A 17,960-nucleotide genomic window follows, 5' to 3' on the forward strand; every position below is an offset into this window, starting at 1 on the left:
TTTTCACCATCTCCTCGGAAACCAATGTGTTATCTTGGTTACATTTGTGTGATGACCTCAATACTCTAACCTATCCGTGCTTGTTTCAAGCATGCATATGATAAGATAAAATCTGTGAGCTCTCAGGAATAGCTTGCAATGAGAAAACAAACTGTTATACGTGTATTCACATATTATTCCAGACACATGAAGATCCAGGTTAGAATCTGCCTTCAGCAGTCCATGCTTGTTGTAAGAGGCGACTAACGGGATTGGTGGTCTGGCTTGCTGAGTTGGTTGATGCATGTCATCGTATCCCAGTTGCCTGGATCGATGCTCATGATGTCAATCACTGGATGGTCTGGTCCAGATTAGATTATTTACAGACAACCGTCATAGAGCTGGAATATTGCTGAGTGTGGCGTTAAAAAACAAACAAACAAGACATTACATTCTAATGAATTACTTTAACTGACAAACATTCCCCTGGCTGCTTTTCAGCTGTTTATAAACAGGGACAAGGCTCTGAATAAACATAGATTAAATATAGCCAATGGCTTAGTTATAGTAATTGAAAGTGGATAAGACACATGTTTAATTCATTTCATTTTTTGTTCCAGTTTCTGAAGGAGAAATCAGGCAATGGTGAGTACTAGGTTTCCTGTCTTGATCGTAACCTAAAACTCTGCCTGGACAGCTGGTGGTTAGATTCTACTAGAAGCATCATTTCTGATGTGAATTAAAAAAATAAATTAAAAAATATGAGCTGTATTTTCCCCTCATGCATGGTGTGTTCCCAAATCATATAACCTCTGGGGCACACTATTGTATGACTGTTTCGGATCAGTGTTGGAATCAGTTTTATTGTTTTGTTGTATGTTCTTGTTTTAATATTATGTTGTAGTACTGTATTATACTGAAATGGAACTTGCTCCTGTCTAGACTGTGGATTGATTGAAATGCTTTTCCTGTTCTAAATTGCACATGCAGGATTGGAATTTACAGTCCTTAGACCATGTTATTTTTCTTCCCACCTAGCTATTACTGTGGTGCTATACATATAGTCAAAATGAAACAAGTCTAGATTTTCCTCAGGTTCAAGAAACTCCCATCTCACTTAGGATTCTTTTCAATTTAGTTGCTTGTTTCTCTCAAATTATATATTTTCAGAGACTAGAAGCTAGTCTAGCCCCAAATCAGAAGCATATCTTATAATATACTGAAGAACAAGATTTTCTGGGTGCTTGAAGACAGATCAATGTTAAGGAGTTGAGCTGGTGATAGGAATTAATTTTAATCATAGTTTGCCTCGTTCTTAAATAGGCTGGATTTTTCTATGGATGTGAAACGTTTTATTTTCAAGCATGAAAGAGTGTGACCAGCTAGCTTACAGATAAAATCACACCTAGAATTCTATGGCTGTTACCTCTGACGCTTTGGTCTTGTTTTACCTCTAAAAACATTTTACTGGATCGGAAATATTTTCTTTTCCAGAATGAAATAATGACTACTTTTACGGGTTACCGTAATTTAGATACAAATATTCATTTACGATATCACACCCCAAATCCATCTTTTTCATCAATTTTGTCTTGAAGCAATGTTGAGGTGATCATGTGAATTTGGGATTAATAAAGGCCCCACAATTTGATATTGATTGGTGCGGGATGAGACACAGATTTTGTTTGAGATAGGATGGTTTTTTTCAGTCACTGTTTCAAAACATGTAATTTTGTTCTAGCCCCTCGATTTAAAATGAAATTCTAAAATTATAGGACGACCAGCATGTCCTACAAGCAAATTATTTTTTCAGTGAAACCAAAGGACACATGTTTCAATCCGTTTTACAGGAAAATACGAAAATTTCAGGGCCTCTTGCTCCAAGAATATAAAATAGTTAGTATCAAGGCCAGTTTTATCAGCAATAAATTTTTAGTGTGAAGTTTACACAATATAAGGCTTTTCCTTTGGATGAGAGGTCGGTCATATGACTGGGAAACTGAAGTGCACAAGTGTTTAAATGATACAATTTGGCGTTCATATGGTGTTCACAATTCCTTGGGGATCTTCGTCAATGCCCTTTCACGAATACATACAGAAGTGTTGTTTCTGATCATTTATACCCTTTAATGTTGGAGTTAGCGTTTTAGAATACATTGATAAACGTCAAAGTGTTAGACTTTATGATCGTTCATGAATATCCTTCATGAATATAAGTGAACCAAACAAAAAAATGCGGGACATCCAAACTATCGCAGTATCGACTTAATCAGTTTCTAGACTGACAGTGACACTCTACAACAATCTGTGAATTTACCTTAGTGTCTATTTGACACATCTTAATATTCACCTTTCAATGATCGGCCAATTGATCAATGATGACTGACACATGTAACTGTCACAGGTTCATTAACAACTTTGGAAATCTCTCCCATCATGTTTATCGTGTCGTCCATTTTGATGTCTTGTACTTGGGGTTCCACCTGAACTGATGGTGGAACTTGGTTTGTTTTGTTTGTTTGTCTGTTTATTGTTTAACGTCGCACTCAGTAATATTCCATCTATTTGACGGCGATCTGTAAGTAATCAAGTCTGTACCAGACAATCCAGTGATTGACACATCTTTATATTCACCTTTCAATGATCGGCCAGTTGATCATTTATGACTGACACATTAACTGCCACAGGTTCACAGACAATCCAGTGATTGACATCATGAGCATTGATCCATGGAGAGATACTCTACACAGGAGATGTACTCTGGGTAGCTGTTCTGCCCCAGAATCTACACAGGAGATGTACTCTGGGTAGCTGTTCTGCCCCAGAATCCACACAGGAGATATACTCTGGGTAGCTGTTCTGCCCCAGAATCTACACAGGACCTATACTCTGGATAGCTGTTCTGCCCCAGAATCCACACAGGAGATGTACTCTGGGAAGCTGTTCTTCCCCAGAATGTACACAGGAGATGTACTCTGGGTAGGTGTTCTGCCCCAGAATCTACACAGGAGATGTACTCTGGGTAGGTGTTCTGCCCCAGAATCCACACAGGAGATGTACTCTGGGTAGCTGTTCTGCCCCAGAATCCACACAGGAGATGTACTCTGGGTAGCTGTTCTGCCCCAGAATCTACACAGGAGATGTACTTTGGGTAGCTGTTCTGCCCCAGAATCCACACAGGAGATGTACTCTGGGTAGCTGTTCTGCCCCAGAATCTACACAGATGTACTCTGGGAAGCTGTTCTGCCCCAGAATCCACACAGGAGATGTACTCTGGGTAGCTGTTCTGCCCCAGAATCCACACAGGAGATGTACTTTGGGTAGCTGTTCTGCCCCAGAATCTACACAGGAGATGTACTCTGGGTAGCTGTTCTGCCCCAGAATCCACACAGGAGATGTACTCTGGGTAGCTGTTCTGCCCCAGAATCTACACAGGAGATGTACTTTGGGTAGCTGTTCTGCCCCAGAATCCACACAGGAGATGTACTCTGGGTAGCTGTTCTGCCCCAGAATCTACACAGGAGATGTACTCTGGGTAGCTGTTCTGCCCCAGAATCTACACAGGAGATGTACTTTGGGTAGCTGTTCTGCCCCAGAATCTACACAGGAGATGTACTCTGGGTAGGTGTTCTGCCCCAGAATCTACACAGGAGATGTACTCTGGGTAGCTGTTCTGCCCCAGAATCCACACAGGAGATGTACTTTGGGTAGCTGTTCTGCCCCAGAATCCACACAGGAGATGTACTCTGGGTAGCTGTTCTGCCCCAGAATCTACACAGGAGATGTACTCTGGGTAGCTGTTCTGCCCCAGAATCTACACAGGAGATGTACTTTGGGTAGCTGTTCTGCCCCAGAATCTACACAGGAGATGTACTCTGGGTAGCTGTTCTGCCCCAGAATCTACACAGGAGATGTACTCTGGGTAGCTGTTCTGCCCCAGAATCCACACAGGAGATGTACTTTGGGTAGCTGTTCTGCCCCAGAATCCACACAGGAGATGTACTTTGGGTAGCTGTTCTGCCCCAGAATCTACACAGGAGATGTACTCTGGGTAGCTGTTCTGCCCCAGAATCCACACAGGAGATGTACTCTGGGTAGCTGTTCTGCCCCAGAATCCACACAGTAGAGGTAGAGGTATGGTCATTTTGGGAACATTGTGCAACATTTTGTGATAAAACTCAGGATCATGGTTAATATTTCTTTGAAGTTTATCATTCTTAACTTTTTCTGCAAGAAACAACATGAAGAATCATTGGTAAAATTAGCATGTTTGTACATAAAGGCTGTAGAGATTATTTGCCGAGCGTTTCCTTGTAGTGAGTATCATCTAGTTGGAATAAGAATGTGTATGAGACAGAAACACAAGGATATCTCTTTGTCATATCATGTCACTCTTCAAGTAATCAGAGTTTAAGGTGTATCTATGTTCAGTAAAACACCAGCAAAGCAGGCAATGCCAGGATGAGCGTCCTCATTTGTTATGTAGTGCCAAATGATTTGCAGTCATGTTTGTTTACCTGAGCTCTCAATCATCCAGGAAACCTTTGTTTAAATTTTATGGGAAGATTGGCGGCCCAGGTGGACCTGTCATCTGAGGCACTGCAATAAGCTGTGTAGAGTTGCATCCCTTGGGCACTGCAGAAACCTATGACCATGAGTTCGAATTCCGGTTCACGCCGATTAAGTTTCTAGGTTTGTCAGCACCATACCCATTCTCGTGGGTTTCACTAAAGTGGTAGATGTCGGAGACCTGCATCACTTTGGTCTTTCTTCTCATATTGAGCTGACATGCCATGATATAACTGGAATTCTGTTCAAATTGGCGTTAAACCCAACTCACTCACTCACAAAGGGCCATTGCTGGTCAGCAAGTAGGCGTCATAATGATGCATGGAGCTGACTCAAAGTAGTTCCTGAAAGGTGACCTCATTTGCATATTTCAAATCATGACACCAATTTTATTGAATTGTTTTTTTTGCATCAGAAACTGATGATAAAGCTACCAATTTCTGCCTCAAAAACACCAAATCACAAATGAAGGCTCTACTAAAATCCCAACCTTACAAGTAGGATGTTTGATCAATTAATTTCTTCGGAATACATGTACTCCGCTTTCCCTCTCTTTAAGCAACTGATGATAAAGCTACCAATTTCAGCCTCAAAAACATCAATTCACAAATGAAGGCTCTTTTTTAAAAAAAAAACTCCTTACAAGTAGGATGTTTGATTAATTAATTTCTTCGGGATACATGTACTCAGCTTTCCCTCTCTTGAAGCAAAGAGGGTTTTAGCCCTGGCCTATGCAGGTTTACTCGGTATGCTATACAAGAGAAGGGCTTGAGGCCTGCAGTGCCCATTGATTTTGCACTTACAACCCAAAACAAGATTACGCAAGGCAGCTCTCTCCTGCAGACTTGTAAAACACCAGTGGACCAGAGCAGCCATGTTAGCCTTTAGTAAGAGAAGTTGTGTTTTCTTGTGATCTCATCAAATATTCTGCAACTAGGCTTTTGGGAATTAAATGTTTCATTTTCTATCATAAGGATGCACTGAACTTGGTTTAAATTCAATCATGTTTCTACTTTCATGTTTCTAAATTCTAACTAAGATGTTATAAATTTAAAAAAATAATTTTTACACCATGCCTTCAGCAGGGATATAGCTCTTTGGGGAATGAAGGACAAATTTGTCGTCACTGTTCTGTACATTCAATACAAACCATTAAACACAATGAGCTGAATACCTGCCCTAACAACATAAACATAATGATCATGTTTCCAGCTCAGATCCCAGTTGTCTAAGGTGCCACATCCCTGGGGCATGCCAGCAACCTATGATTGTGGGCTTAAATCCTGGTTTGCCTCGATTATGTTTGTATGTTTGTCAGCACCATAACTGTGCTCATGGTTTGAGACCTGCATCACTCCAGACATACCTCATACAGTAAGCTGATACGCCCTGATGTGACGTGAATACTAGATCTATTTCAAAGCGACATTAAATCCAACTCTCACTCACTCACTCACTCACTCACTCACTCACTCACTCACTCACATGATTTTAATCCATGCACAAGCAGTTGGAATATGATGCTACATGAAAATCTACATGAATTTGGACATTTTTTACAATAACACAATGTTAGTTATTAGACAAATTATTACAAATACTAATGTAATGGATGTAGAGCAGAGTTGTCCCTTATGGCTGCCCGGATTTCTTTGGTCATCGGATCAACTCTCAGTTTGCCCCAGTTGGATTAGTGAGTGAGTGAGTTTGGTTTTAGCAATATTCCGGGAATTTCACGGTGGGGGACACCAGAAATGGGCTTCACACATTGTACCCATGTCCTGAATCAAACCCTTGTCTTCCACATGACGAGCGAAGGCTTTAACCATAGGCTCCCCCGCCGTCCCCCAGTTGGATTAGACCCACGGTGTGTGAGACAGGGATTTACCTCGGTCCAGGGGACACTCAGTAGGGGTACACATATGTTAGGGGTACAGGGCATGAACATGGGGATCCATTGCGGGCCACAGGTGACACACTTCTCTTGAGAAGTTTAATGGTGTAGTGATGTCATTTAGTTCCATAGGTTCAGAAGCCTTTAGCCTATTCATTCCTGTATTATAGATTGATATTTCAATGTTAAACAGTAACACTAATTTGAGTGTACCTTACAAGAATAAAAATATCAGTTACATGTCACATACAATGTACAATTGTGACAGCTTTTAATTTGCCTATAGTAGTGTCAAAAACAAATCAACATGTTAAAGGTTAAATTGTGCATAACTTGACGATTATTAGGGTAAGTTTGGTAAACTCTCCTTTGATTTGAGTAAGCAGGTGAGATGAAGTGAAGTGTGGTTTATCGTTGCATCCAAGATTATTGCTCTTATATAGCGATGTGCATACATGTGTGTGTGCGTGTGTGCGTGTGTGCGTGTGTACTTGTCCGGACTAATGCCGATTTTATAGTGCTAGCCTACTGAGAATACCATTCCACAGTTTAACATGAATACCCCACTGATACATAGTATATTGACGCCGAGTCTTGTTTAGCCCCTTTTAGCCAAGCACCATGCAGGGTAACAACAAGTACCATCTTTTTAATGTCTGTTGGTATCGAACCCCGGATCTTCCCCTCTACCACTAGACCAAGGAGGCGGCTTTGAGTAAGGAAAAGTTGCCTGTAGGAACATGTGTGCTGAAGGCTTAAAGTGGAGATTAAAATTATCTGGAATTGCTCCATGACCATGACCATGACCATATTATCAAGATCCTCATTTCGATTTCAGTGCAGTAGCACAACTCCTGCAATAGGAAAGCCTGGGAGCTGACTAATACATTTTCCTGGAATCATACCCACCTCATATCATCAATTTCAACTTTTGAAATTTATTTTCTATTTTTCTCCTATGGATAATGATCATTCATTCATACTAATATGCCTCCCCAATCTTGATAGCATGTTTGATATAAAACCAGAGCTCTCTCCTGCAGTGATTGGAATCATTTTGAATGGTAGGGTTAATCTACAGCTGCAAGGACCGATTGACATTTTGGAATTTTACAGATTTACTGTAATGTAACGTTAACAGAACCAAATTATTAACTCTTAACTGATTGCTTAATGTGAAATTTGTATCCATGGTTACCATGACCATCCCATCAAGGTCCCATCCCACCATGTTTATAACAAAACAAGTAAGTTCTGCAAAGTTTCAATATTTGCTAATATTTCCCGTCTGAATGTACTACTTTTATGAAACTAGATGGATTATTTATTAGCTTTGAGTAAATGTCAGTTTTGGTATGACGTCTTTCACCGTCACAATGACATTATGTAAAGGTCAAGTAAATTTATGTTTACCCTTTTAGATTGAACCTTTCTATTTCCAACTCAATTGTCAGTATTTCAATGATAAAAATATCTTGTATTTCCCAAAACATTTTGGTGATGGGCAATCAGTGAATGCATAATAGCATCAGATGTAATGTTTAAGAAAAAAATAAATTGTTTGGGTGCATATATTTTTTTCAGCTTTTAAATTACTGTCAGGTCAGATTAAGAGGTGGGAGGACAATTTGTATCAAGGCTGATTTATTGTTAATTACTGAAACAATTCTTGAAATGAAAGGTTAAACAAAAGGACAAAATGGAGCATGGGTTTCAATAGAACAAAGAAATTTTACTCTGCAAAATTATAGGTAGGCTTATTTGTAAAATAACAAAATAAATATATCTGTCTAACCTGATGATAATTTCATGTACAATTTTACAGATCATGCTTTGAATATGTAATCTGAAAACACTATTAAATGACTAGTTATACAAAACTGGTAACTTTCAAAGTAAGCATGTATTGTGACAAAAATGTTTGTATTTAATAACTACCATACTTTACTGAGAACAATACACTCTTTAAAAAAAAGCAACTCACAGGTAGTATGTACTTCACTGAACCTGACAACACAAAAAATCCGGTATATAAATTGGATTTACATTATTGGAAAATCTTGGTGGCCTGATATTAGACAAATGGTGGGTCAAAACGCAGCCATTGTCGATTTGCAATGTCTTAAACGGCATTGTTTTCACACTTGTTAAAAAATGTCATGGGGGAAAATAGTAGAGCAAAATGCACGTGCAAGTTATGGCTTTCGTATCTCGTGGTAGTGATTATATAAAGGCAAGCATAAGCCAATAATTTTTCATTCAATTGTCAGCATTTTTCAAGTTCGAAAATGCCGAAACTCAGCGCTTCTGATCATAACATCGCCATAGGACGTATACAGAATGGGGAATCACAGTCTTCTGTTGCACGCCACTTCAAAGTCCACCACAGCACCATTTTCTGCCTTTGTGACCAATACACACAATTCAGTTCCACTGCAACTGCCTGAGAACAGGCCAACCAAGAGTTACCACCCCTGCACAGGATCGCTACATTCGAACGTTCTGTCTACGTCATCGCAATGCCACAGCTACGGAGACTGCAGGACGCATCCATGGTTTGAGGAGGATATCGGACCAGGCTGTAAGGACCCATCTCTGCGAGGCTGGAATCCGACCCAGAAGACCAGTTATCGTTCCTGTTTTGCAACAGATCCATCGACAGTGAAACTTGCGTTGGTGGCATACCTTACAGCCTTGGAATTTGAGAAACTGGAGACAAGTGTGGTTTAGCGATGAATCACGATTTCTTCTTCACTGGCGAGATGGACAACAACGTGTTTATCCTCGCTGAAATGAGCATTTTGCCCCACATTGTGTATGTGAATTAGACAATTTTGGTGGCTGTAGTGTCATGGTGTAGTGGGCTATATCTTACACCACGAGGTCTGACTTGGTTGTGGTTCAGGGAAATTTGACAGCAAATCGGTAGATGGATCAAATTCTTTAACCTCACCGTCTTCCAATCATTGACCGCCAGAGGGAGCTGTTTCAACAGGACAACGCTCCACCGCACACAGCTTGTGTCACGGTAGGCTACCTCCATAAAGCCAACATCAACACCTTGCCCTGGCTGTCGACATCTCTAGATCTCAACCCAATCAAACAGCTCTGGGATGAACTTGATCGACGTGTACATCAACGTCAGAACACGCCGCAGACACTCCCACAACTGTCCAACGTGTTACAAGCAGAACAGAGCAGAATTCCACAGGACAGAATTCGTACACTTGTTCAGTCAGTGCCAAGGAGATGCAGAGCTGTGATTGCTGCCCAGGGCTGTCACACGAGATCAGCGCCACCTTGTGGTCTTATGTGACATGACAATGAACAGTTTTCAATGCCTTTGTACAACGACAACATGTGACTATCGAGCTCCAAAATTTCATATTTGTATCCATGATATTACATTAAATATATCGGCTTTATTAGGTACAATAAATTTACTAAAAATCTACATGTGAGTTTCTTTTTTTGGAGACTGTAAGTGCTGCTCCCCATGGTGATCCTGGGTTGGAATAATGATCCAAAGCTGGTCTTGAAAGGTGACTAAATGGATCGGCTTGTCAGGCCCAGTGACTTGATTGATCACATGTCATCCTACCCTGATGGCAAGGGATGGAGCTCATGATTTCAATCACTGGTTTGGGTTGCCCAGATTATTTATTGGTTGTGATTATATAGCTAGAGGGAGTGAAGTGGAATGTTGCTAAAGGCGGCATAAAAACTCACTCACTCACTCACTCACTCACTCACTCACTCACTCACTCACTCACCCACTCTGTAGTTAGAATATTGCTGAATGCTGTGTTGAACATCAGACAGACAAACAAGTGCTGTCAATTGCATGTAATCCCAGGGCAAAAAAGGTGAAAAAAAGTGAAAGTGAAATCTGTTGATTTTTTTTCTCATTCAGTCAGTCACTGATTTGCCTGGCCCAGATAAATTGGTACCAGCATTAGATGTGCAACAAAGTGATTACGCAACAAGAGACAATGTCACCAACATTTGTACTATAAATTTTCAATTGTGTATCTGTTTGTTTCTGGTCTTGCAGGTACAAAGGTTTTATGAAGGATTGTCCTGATGGAAAGCTCACCCTTGAGGTAGGTTGAATTTGAACTATATTTGCAATAATTGAGAACACGCATGCACGCACACACACAGTCACACAGTCACACAGTCACACACACACATGAGACACACAAACACTCACACACACCTAGACACACAAATGCACGAACACGCACAAACACGAAATAAAATAGGAAAAAGATATAATAAAAAGAAATGATTGTGTTTCCTGTTGCCAAACCAATTCATTGTTACACTAAATTAAATTGTGACCATTAAAATGTCATCACAGCTTACAGTCTGAGACATTAATGAGTTACTTGTAAATAAATAATTACAGACATCTTTCTGTAAAGTTACTTGTAACAAATGTTTGGGGCCTTTGAAGTATGCTCCGACAACAGACACTTCTTCCATGTAATTGACTTCTGGTGTTCAACTCTTGGGAGTCTGGTGTCATTGGCAACATGTGTCATTGGTGTTAAGTGTCATTGAAATCAGGTGCCATTGGCAACATGTGTCATTGGTGTTAAGTGTCATTGAAGGCAGGTGTCATTGGCAACATGTGTCATTGGTGTTAAGTGTCATTGAAGGCAGGTGTCATTGGAAATATGTGTCATTGGTGTTATGTGTCATTGGCAACATGGCATGTGAAGGCATGTGCCATTGGCAACATGTGTCATTGAAGGCATGTGTCATTGGTGATGTGTCATTGGAAACATGTGTCATTGGTAATAGGTGTCACTGGAAATGTGTCACTTGAGACATGTCATTGACAATCTGTCATTGGAGACATTTCATTGGTTATGAGCTTCAAGTGTCTTTGTGTCATTGGCAATCTGTCATTGGTGACAGGTGTCCGTTTATGACATGTGTCATTGCAAACGTGTCACTGGAGAAATAGAGCAGGAACTTATGTTATTTTAGATGTGTGTCGTTTTGGATACGTATATCAGGATATACACATGTCAATGGAGTCATATATTTGTAAAAAACAAACAAATATAAGCTGGGATTATCATTTTAGTTTATGTTTTAACTCTTCTCTTTTGGTTGATGTAAATATTGTGCGTGTTGAATCTATTGTGGAGATGGTGGTGTTGCAGGGTTTTCGACTTTTTGAATAAAATGTCTCAATGGACAATGGTTCTCATGGTTACAAACATGGTTACATGGTTACTATCTTGTCTTCGTTGCTGTGTTAATCAGAACTATACCTTTTTAACTTTACAGTTTACAAATCAGGGATAGAAACTAACAGTTAAAATTTTAGTCCACTAGTCCTTACAATGATAACATATAGCAAAACCCTGAGAAATGGCAAATTTCTACTAATCCTTGCGGTTTGGCAAGGACTATAGAACTATAGACTATAGAACTAATGCCAATTTCTATAATGCTGTTGACCTTGAATTGAATTTTTCTATTTCTCTAGTTGTCTTTTATTTTGGATTGAGATGGATTGTTTTCTCTTATGAAACTATTGCTTGTTCTTTGTTATGTAATAATGATGTGAGTGAGTGAGTATTCCTGTCCATGACTTGTCGGCTCAATGTAGGAGGAAAGCTCAAAGTGATCGCAAAGTGATGGCAAAGTGATCGCGGTCTTAGATGTTGACGACTTTGGTGACACCCATGAGTGTGGGTATGGTGCTGACAAACTTGGAAAATCAGGGCGAACCGGGATTTGAACCCACAATCGTGGCTAGTCCAAGAGACACACCTCTGCATATCGAATTGAGGCACCCGAAACAACTGGGCCGCCAATGCCCCCCACAACTAGATGTATTAATTTTCAGAAATAATTTTAAAGAATATATCTGTTTAGCTACATTGTGATTGAGAATTCAGTTTCTCTGTAACTGCTGTTTTCTCTTTCAAAGTTTAATCTTATCTGATGCCTGGAAAACGAAAATTTTATAGTCATGCGAACAAGTCAATCTCAAGTTTATGTTTGTCTGTGATGGTATAAGGTATGTTCATTCATATCCTACTTATCACACAATGAGTTTCCTGCCCTCTCACTGTCCCAGCTGGGAGGTCTGTAAATGGCCGAGATTATGGTTTGAGAACTGGGAACATCTAGCAAATTCAGGGGATTTAACATCCATGGAGTGTAATGAATGCACCATTGGAAAAGAAATTCTAAACATGCCTAAAAGTCTTTAATGTGATTTAGCAGGAACTCCTCTAACCTTCACTTCAGATTACATCGTCATAATGGCCTGTGTTCTGCCTGCATGACTTGCTTGGCTCCCATCTCCCAGCAGTTACACAAGCCAGCTGGTGCACCTCGACTCCCACCAGCCCCTATGCCAGGCCTGCCAAAACCATGACGATCCCACCGATTCATTAACTAGATAGCTGTCTGTTTCCCTATCTTGGACTGAGGATGCTACATAACACAAGTGTTGTTGTATATATTTACAAGTTTTGGATCTTAGAAGAAGACTGGTATCCTGGTACTGCTCTAAGGGAATACTACAAACCTGTTACTTCTCTTAAAGGAACACTGCAAAACTGTAACTTCTCTTAAAGGAACACTACAAATCTGTTACTTCTCTTAAAGGAACACTACAAACCTGTTACTTCTCCTAAAAGAATACTACAAACCTGTTATGTCTCTTAAAGGAACACAGCAAAACTGTTACTTCTCTTAAAGGAACACTACAAACCTGTTACTTCTCTTAAAGGAACACTGCAAACCTGTTACTTCTCTTAAAGGAACACTGCAACCTGTTACTTTTCTAAAGGAACACTCAAAACCTGTTACTTATCTTAAAGGAACACTACAATCTTCATGCTTTTCTCAAAGGAACACTGCAATCTTCATGCTTTTCTCAAAGGAACACTGTAATCTTCATGCTTTTCTCAAAGGAACACTGCAATCCAGTTACTGATGGTTGAAGAAACAAGCATTCATGCATCCTGGAAGAGTTTTGGATGCTATTTCAACAGCACAAATGTTTTATTTGTATGTAACTCTGATAAACTTGTGTAACTTGTATTGAGGTTAATAGATTTGTTGAATTCAAGGATGGTAACACTGATGACAGTTTTGTTTCTTTCCCCCAAGAACACAGGTGTTGGTTTATAAAATCTTTCGTCTAGCAGCACCAACTAGTTTTGAAGAGAAGTAACATTTAAAGTAAAATGTCCTTGGCATTGCCTTTTTGTGGAATAGTAGAAATAGATATAGCATGTTGATAAGCCTGTGTACAAAAACCCTTTTAGTTTGGAAAACTTCACCTTGAATTCCAGCAATATCACAGCGAGGGACACCAGAAATGGGCTTCACACATTGTATATATGGAAAAATCAAACCCTGGCCTTCAGTGTGATGAGCGAACGCTTAAACAGCAAAACTACCCCACCTTGTAGACAACCACAGGGAATGTTGTTTATACATTTGCAAATGGAAATTGCTACATACCCATTCAGTATTCCAGAAATTTGTTGATACAGGAAATTCAACTGGAAGCTACCGTGTGGGGGTCCTACTGGCTGACTTTTCCCTCTCGATTACAGCTGGGTAGAGGGCTGTGTGTACAATCGTATATGCAGAAAATTAGGTTTTTACACTTTCTACTAATAAGAAACATTACCTCTACCATATAACACCAGAAATAGCAGGTCAGCAAGTCTGTTTCCGTTGTTGTAACACAATTTTGTAATAAAAAATATTGAGGGAATAGTTATTGCTATTTCTGGGTTATTTTATGAGTCAGACACAGTAATATTGTTTAGTGTGTATCATGAATGATTAGTGTAATAGAAAATACCTTTATTATTGTAAATGATAATGCCTACAGTTATCTTTTATTGCAAAATTTACATCAACATTTTGACCAAGTTTGTTGGCTCCAAACGATGTAATTTTTAACTGCACATTATACACAAGACTTGTTGCCTAGAATGTGTGTTTAAGTGTATACTATAATCAAGAAAATATGGTAATAACAGGCCCACTGCTTTTTCTGCTGGCCACAGGCCAAAGGGCTAGAAGTAAGTAAAGCCTAGGATCTTTTCTTCGGGCAGCTCCTGATGTCAGCAGGTGCTCCTTGTGAGTGTCAGAGGTGTTCTGTCAGGCTCTATGACCCGCGAAACCTTCTGCAGCCGCCCAGGCATTTATCTAGGGTTCAAAACTGTGCCCATGACAGCCATTTGAAAAGGAATCATTTTTTTATTTAAAATTGGGATTTTTAAAAAGTAATTATCTTTTTGAATTATGAGAAAGTTTAACACTGTAGTTTAGCAATACATTCAATGCAGTAATGTAAAACTAAGCATTTAGCATCATCCTCTTGGTTGGCCTTGTTATAAGTGACATAACATTCTAATGAGACGAAAACTTGGTCTATGAAAATACTTTTTAAAATTGTAATCTATTTCTTCAAAAGAAACTTTCCTCCTCTGCTGTTTTCATAATAGGACTAAGTTTAGTTTTATCTAGTTTTATTTTTTATATAAATTCCACGGTCATGGCACAGGACTGAATTCAAATCTACCAGAACTAAGTTTCACAAAGCGATTCTAGTGCTGTGACTATCATAAGGCCTATACTTTAACATTGACTTTCAACAGTTGTAGTGCTATGACTATCATAAGGCCTATACTTTAACATTGACTTTCAACAGTTGTAGTGCTATGACTGCTCTGAGAAATGAGGCCCTGAGTATAACATTGGTTATAACTATAATAACATGACTTGGGGAAAGTTTTAATTCCAATTTAGGAACTTTTCCGACATTTTTTTGCAGACTTGGGGTGGAATATCTGCCTCCGAGCATGCCTAGATCAATCCCTGCCTAGCGCCTGCCCTCTGTCTGGCTCAGCTCCTTGAAGCTATATACTTGATGACAATGGATATTGACATACCGCTGCTTTATGTGTCAGTGTCAGTGCTCCCTTTACAAAACTAAAATGCATGATTACTAAATCAGTGATACTTGTTGTCACTGACCAAAGTTAGAAACATGCACAAGTGCTATTGTTTGAACCTGAAGTCTAGTGGTTTATGTACTGTATCTGCAGAATTAGTATAAATTCAGTTTGACTGGAATTTTTCTTTTACAGATTTTTTTTCAGTTAAAACATTGGACTTAACATATGGATTATATTTAGCTGAGTTTACCAGACAAAAATGAATTCAGCTCAGCTTTGTATTGAGTGGCAGTAATTGCACAGTTTGAAAAACAGCTTTTCTTTATGTACCTCCAACCAAACACGGGGAATGACGTGACCATTTTGTTACCATGCAACCAAATACAGGGAATGACGTGACTATTTCATTACCAACCAACCAAATACAGGGAACAACGTGACTATTTTGTTACCATCTAACCAAATATAGGGAATGACGTGACCATTTTGTTACTATACAACCAAATACAGGGAATGACGTGACTATTTCGTTACCAACCAACCAAATACAGGGAACGACGTGACTATTTTGTTACTATACAACCAAATACAGGGAATGACGTGACTATTTCGTTACCAACCAACCAAATACAGGGAACAACGTGACTATTTTGTTACCATCTAACCAAATACAGGGAATGACGTGACAATTTTGTTACCATGCAACCAAATATAGGGAATGATGTGACTATTTCGTTACAACCAACCAAATACAGGGAACGACGTGACTATTTTGTTACCATCTAATCAAATACAGGGAATGATGTGACCATTTTGTTACCATCCAACCAATTACAGGAAATGACCTGACTGTTTCGTTACCATCCAACCAAATACAGGGAATGACGTGACCATTTTGTTACCATCCAACCAAATACAGGGAATGATGTGACCATTTTGTTACCATCCAACCAAATACAGGGAACGATGTGATTGTTTCGTTACCATCCAACCAAATACAGGGAATGATGTGACTATTTCGTTACCATCCAAGGAAATACAGGGAATGACCAATGAACGCCTTTGTAGTTAGACTGACGATAAAGAATAAATCTAATATATTAAATCTTTCTCTTTATATTAAGCATGCATTAGCCAAAAGAAATGAATTAATAAAGCAATGTGTATATCCCAATGTGTAACATTTATAATTGTATCTACATGCGTAACTCTTTCTTGTACATGGGCCGGAGGCCTTTTGTACAATAAACATCTTTTGACTTGAATTTAACTTTGACCAATCATCCAGCTGACTTATGAAATGTGTGGACTGACAGTTACACCTGTATCCCTTCCCCAGAACATAAGGTTCAGTAAATGTACTAAGTGCTAGGGCTGTACTCCCCATTATCTCCTTTACGAGGAACATATTGCTACTGAAGTTACTACTTGTTTGGTAACCTGTAATATCTGTCAAGTAGGAAAGTGAAAAATATAGATTGAGAAATAAGATGTTAAGGCCACACAAAGTCAATTATTTGTTCAGATATTTTATACCTTTTGTTTGTTGTTTGATTTCACACTCAGCAATATTTCTGCTATTTTTACAATAAGCATAGTCGTCTTATGGTTAACATCAGTTGCTGAAAAACTATTCTTCATGTTTGAAACTTCTTTTTAAAAAACTTACATGTAGTTATTTTTTTATCCAAAATGAAAAAAAGAGAGGAAATTGAACAGATTTTTTCATTAGTGTGATTTTTTTTACTGTTAAATTTATGGTATAGTCTTTTTTAGAATGAAGGAGAGAAAGCTGCATGAGCACTGCCCCAACCCAACTCCATCCTCTCCATGGGCATGCACACCTTACCCCACTGGACCCACCCCTGGCTTACCATGTGCATCGAATTGGGGGTGAAGGGAGCGTCAAGTATGTTCCCTCACACCTTGAGAGGGGCCAGTTTCACTTGGTATTCAGACACTTTGCTAAGTGAGACATTGATGTGCAAAGGTTATCAGTATATGGAAAAGGTGAAAATAAACTTGACATAAAGTCGCAATCTTTATGTCCCTCTGAGGAATATAACTCTCATAAAATCTGGTGTTTGAACGAACTTTGGTGTCACTATTTTGTGTTTTGATGAGAATTTTATTGTACTTGATGTTAAAATGAAGAATTTAGTGGTCACTTCCTTGAAACTGCCAATCTCTACTTTGCAAATATTGAAACAGGGTGATTGTTATTGGATTTGATATTGAATTGTCATTTTGCTGATGTCAGTTGGAAGTTACTAATTTAGAAACCATTGCACTTTTGGTATCACTTTGATTCCATTTGTTTGTCATCATTATTTGAGGTAAGAGGTACTTTGTTGCCAAATCAATAGATGGGTGACAGCGTTTGGCGAACTTATGTCCTAAGAGGTGTTTGGGCTTCCGTCCTGCCCAATACTGAAACACGTCACATGTACTGTCTCATGAGTCCATGAGCCAGACCCCAAAATTTTATTAAGCGGTACTAGTTAGGGTGGCAAAATCTCACTGTGATTATTTGAAAGTCATATATATTCATAGATGAAAAAATC

At 39.1% G+C, this 17,960-nt stretch overlaps 1 protein-coding gene across 1 annotated transcript in view; it reads left to right on the top strand.

Annotated features, from left to right (window-relative positions):
* LOC139459655 (neuronal calcium sensor 1) overlaps nucleotides 1–17,960 on the top strand; it is a 118,263-nt gene that overhangs the window by 40,227 nt on the left and 60,076 nt on the right. Inside the window, exons 2-3 of the mRNA XM_071241260.1 lie at nucleotides 600–624; nucleotides 10,497–10,545. Of these exons, the coding sequence (XP_071097361.1) occupies nucleotides 600–624; nucleotides 10,497–10,545 (74 nt within the window). The remainder of the gene's footprint in view (nucleotides 1–599; nucleotides 625–10,496; nucleotides 10,546–17,960) is intronic.

The sequence above is a fragment of the Haliotis cracherodii genome, unplaced genomic scaffold (genome assembly GCF_022045235.1).
Source record: "Haliotis cracherodii isolate W230 unplaced genomic scaffold, xgHalCrac1.p SCAF_13, whole genome shotgun sequence".
Taxonomy (NCBI): Eukaryota; Metazoa; Mollusca; class Gastropoda; order Lepetellida; family Haliotidae; genus Haliotis; species Haliotis cracherodii.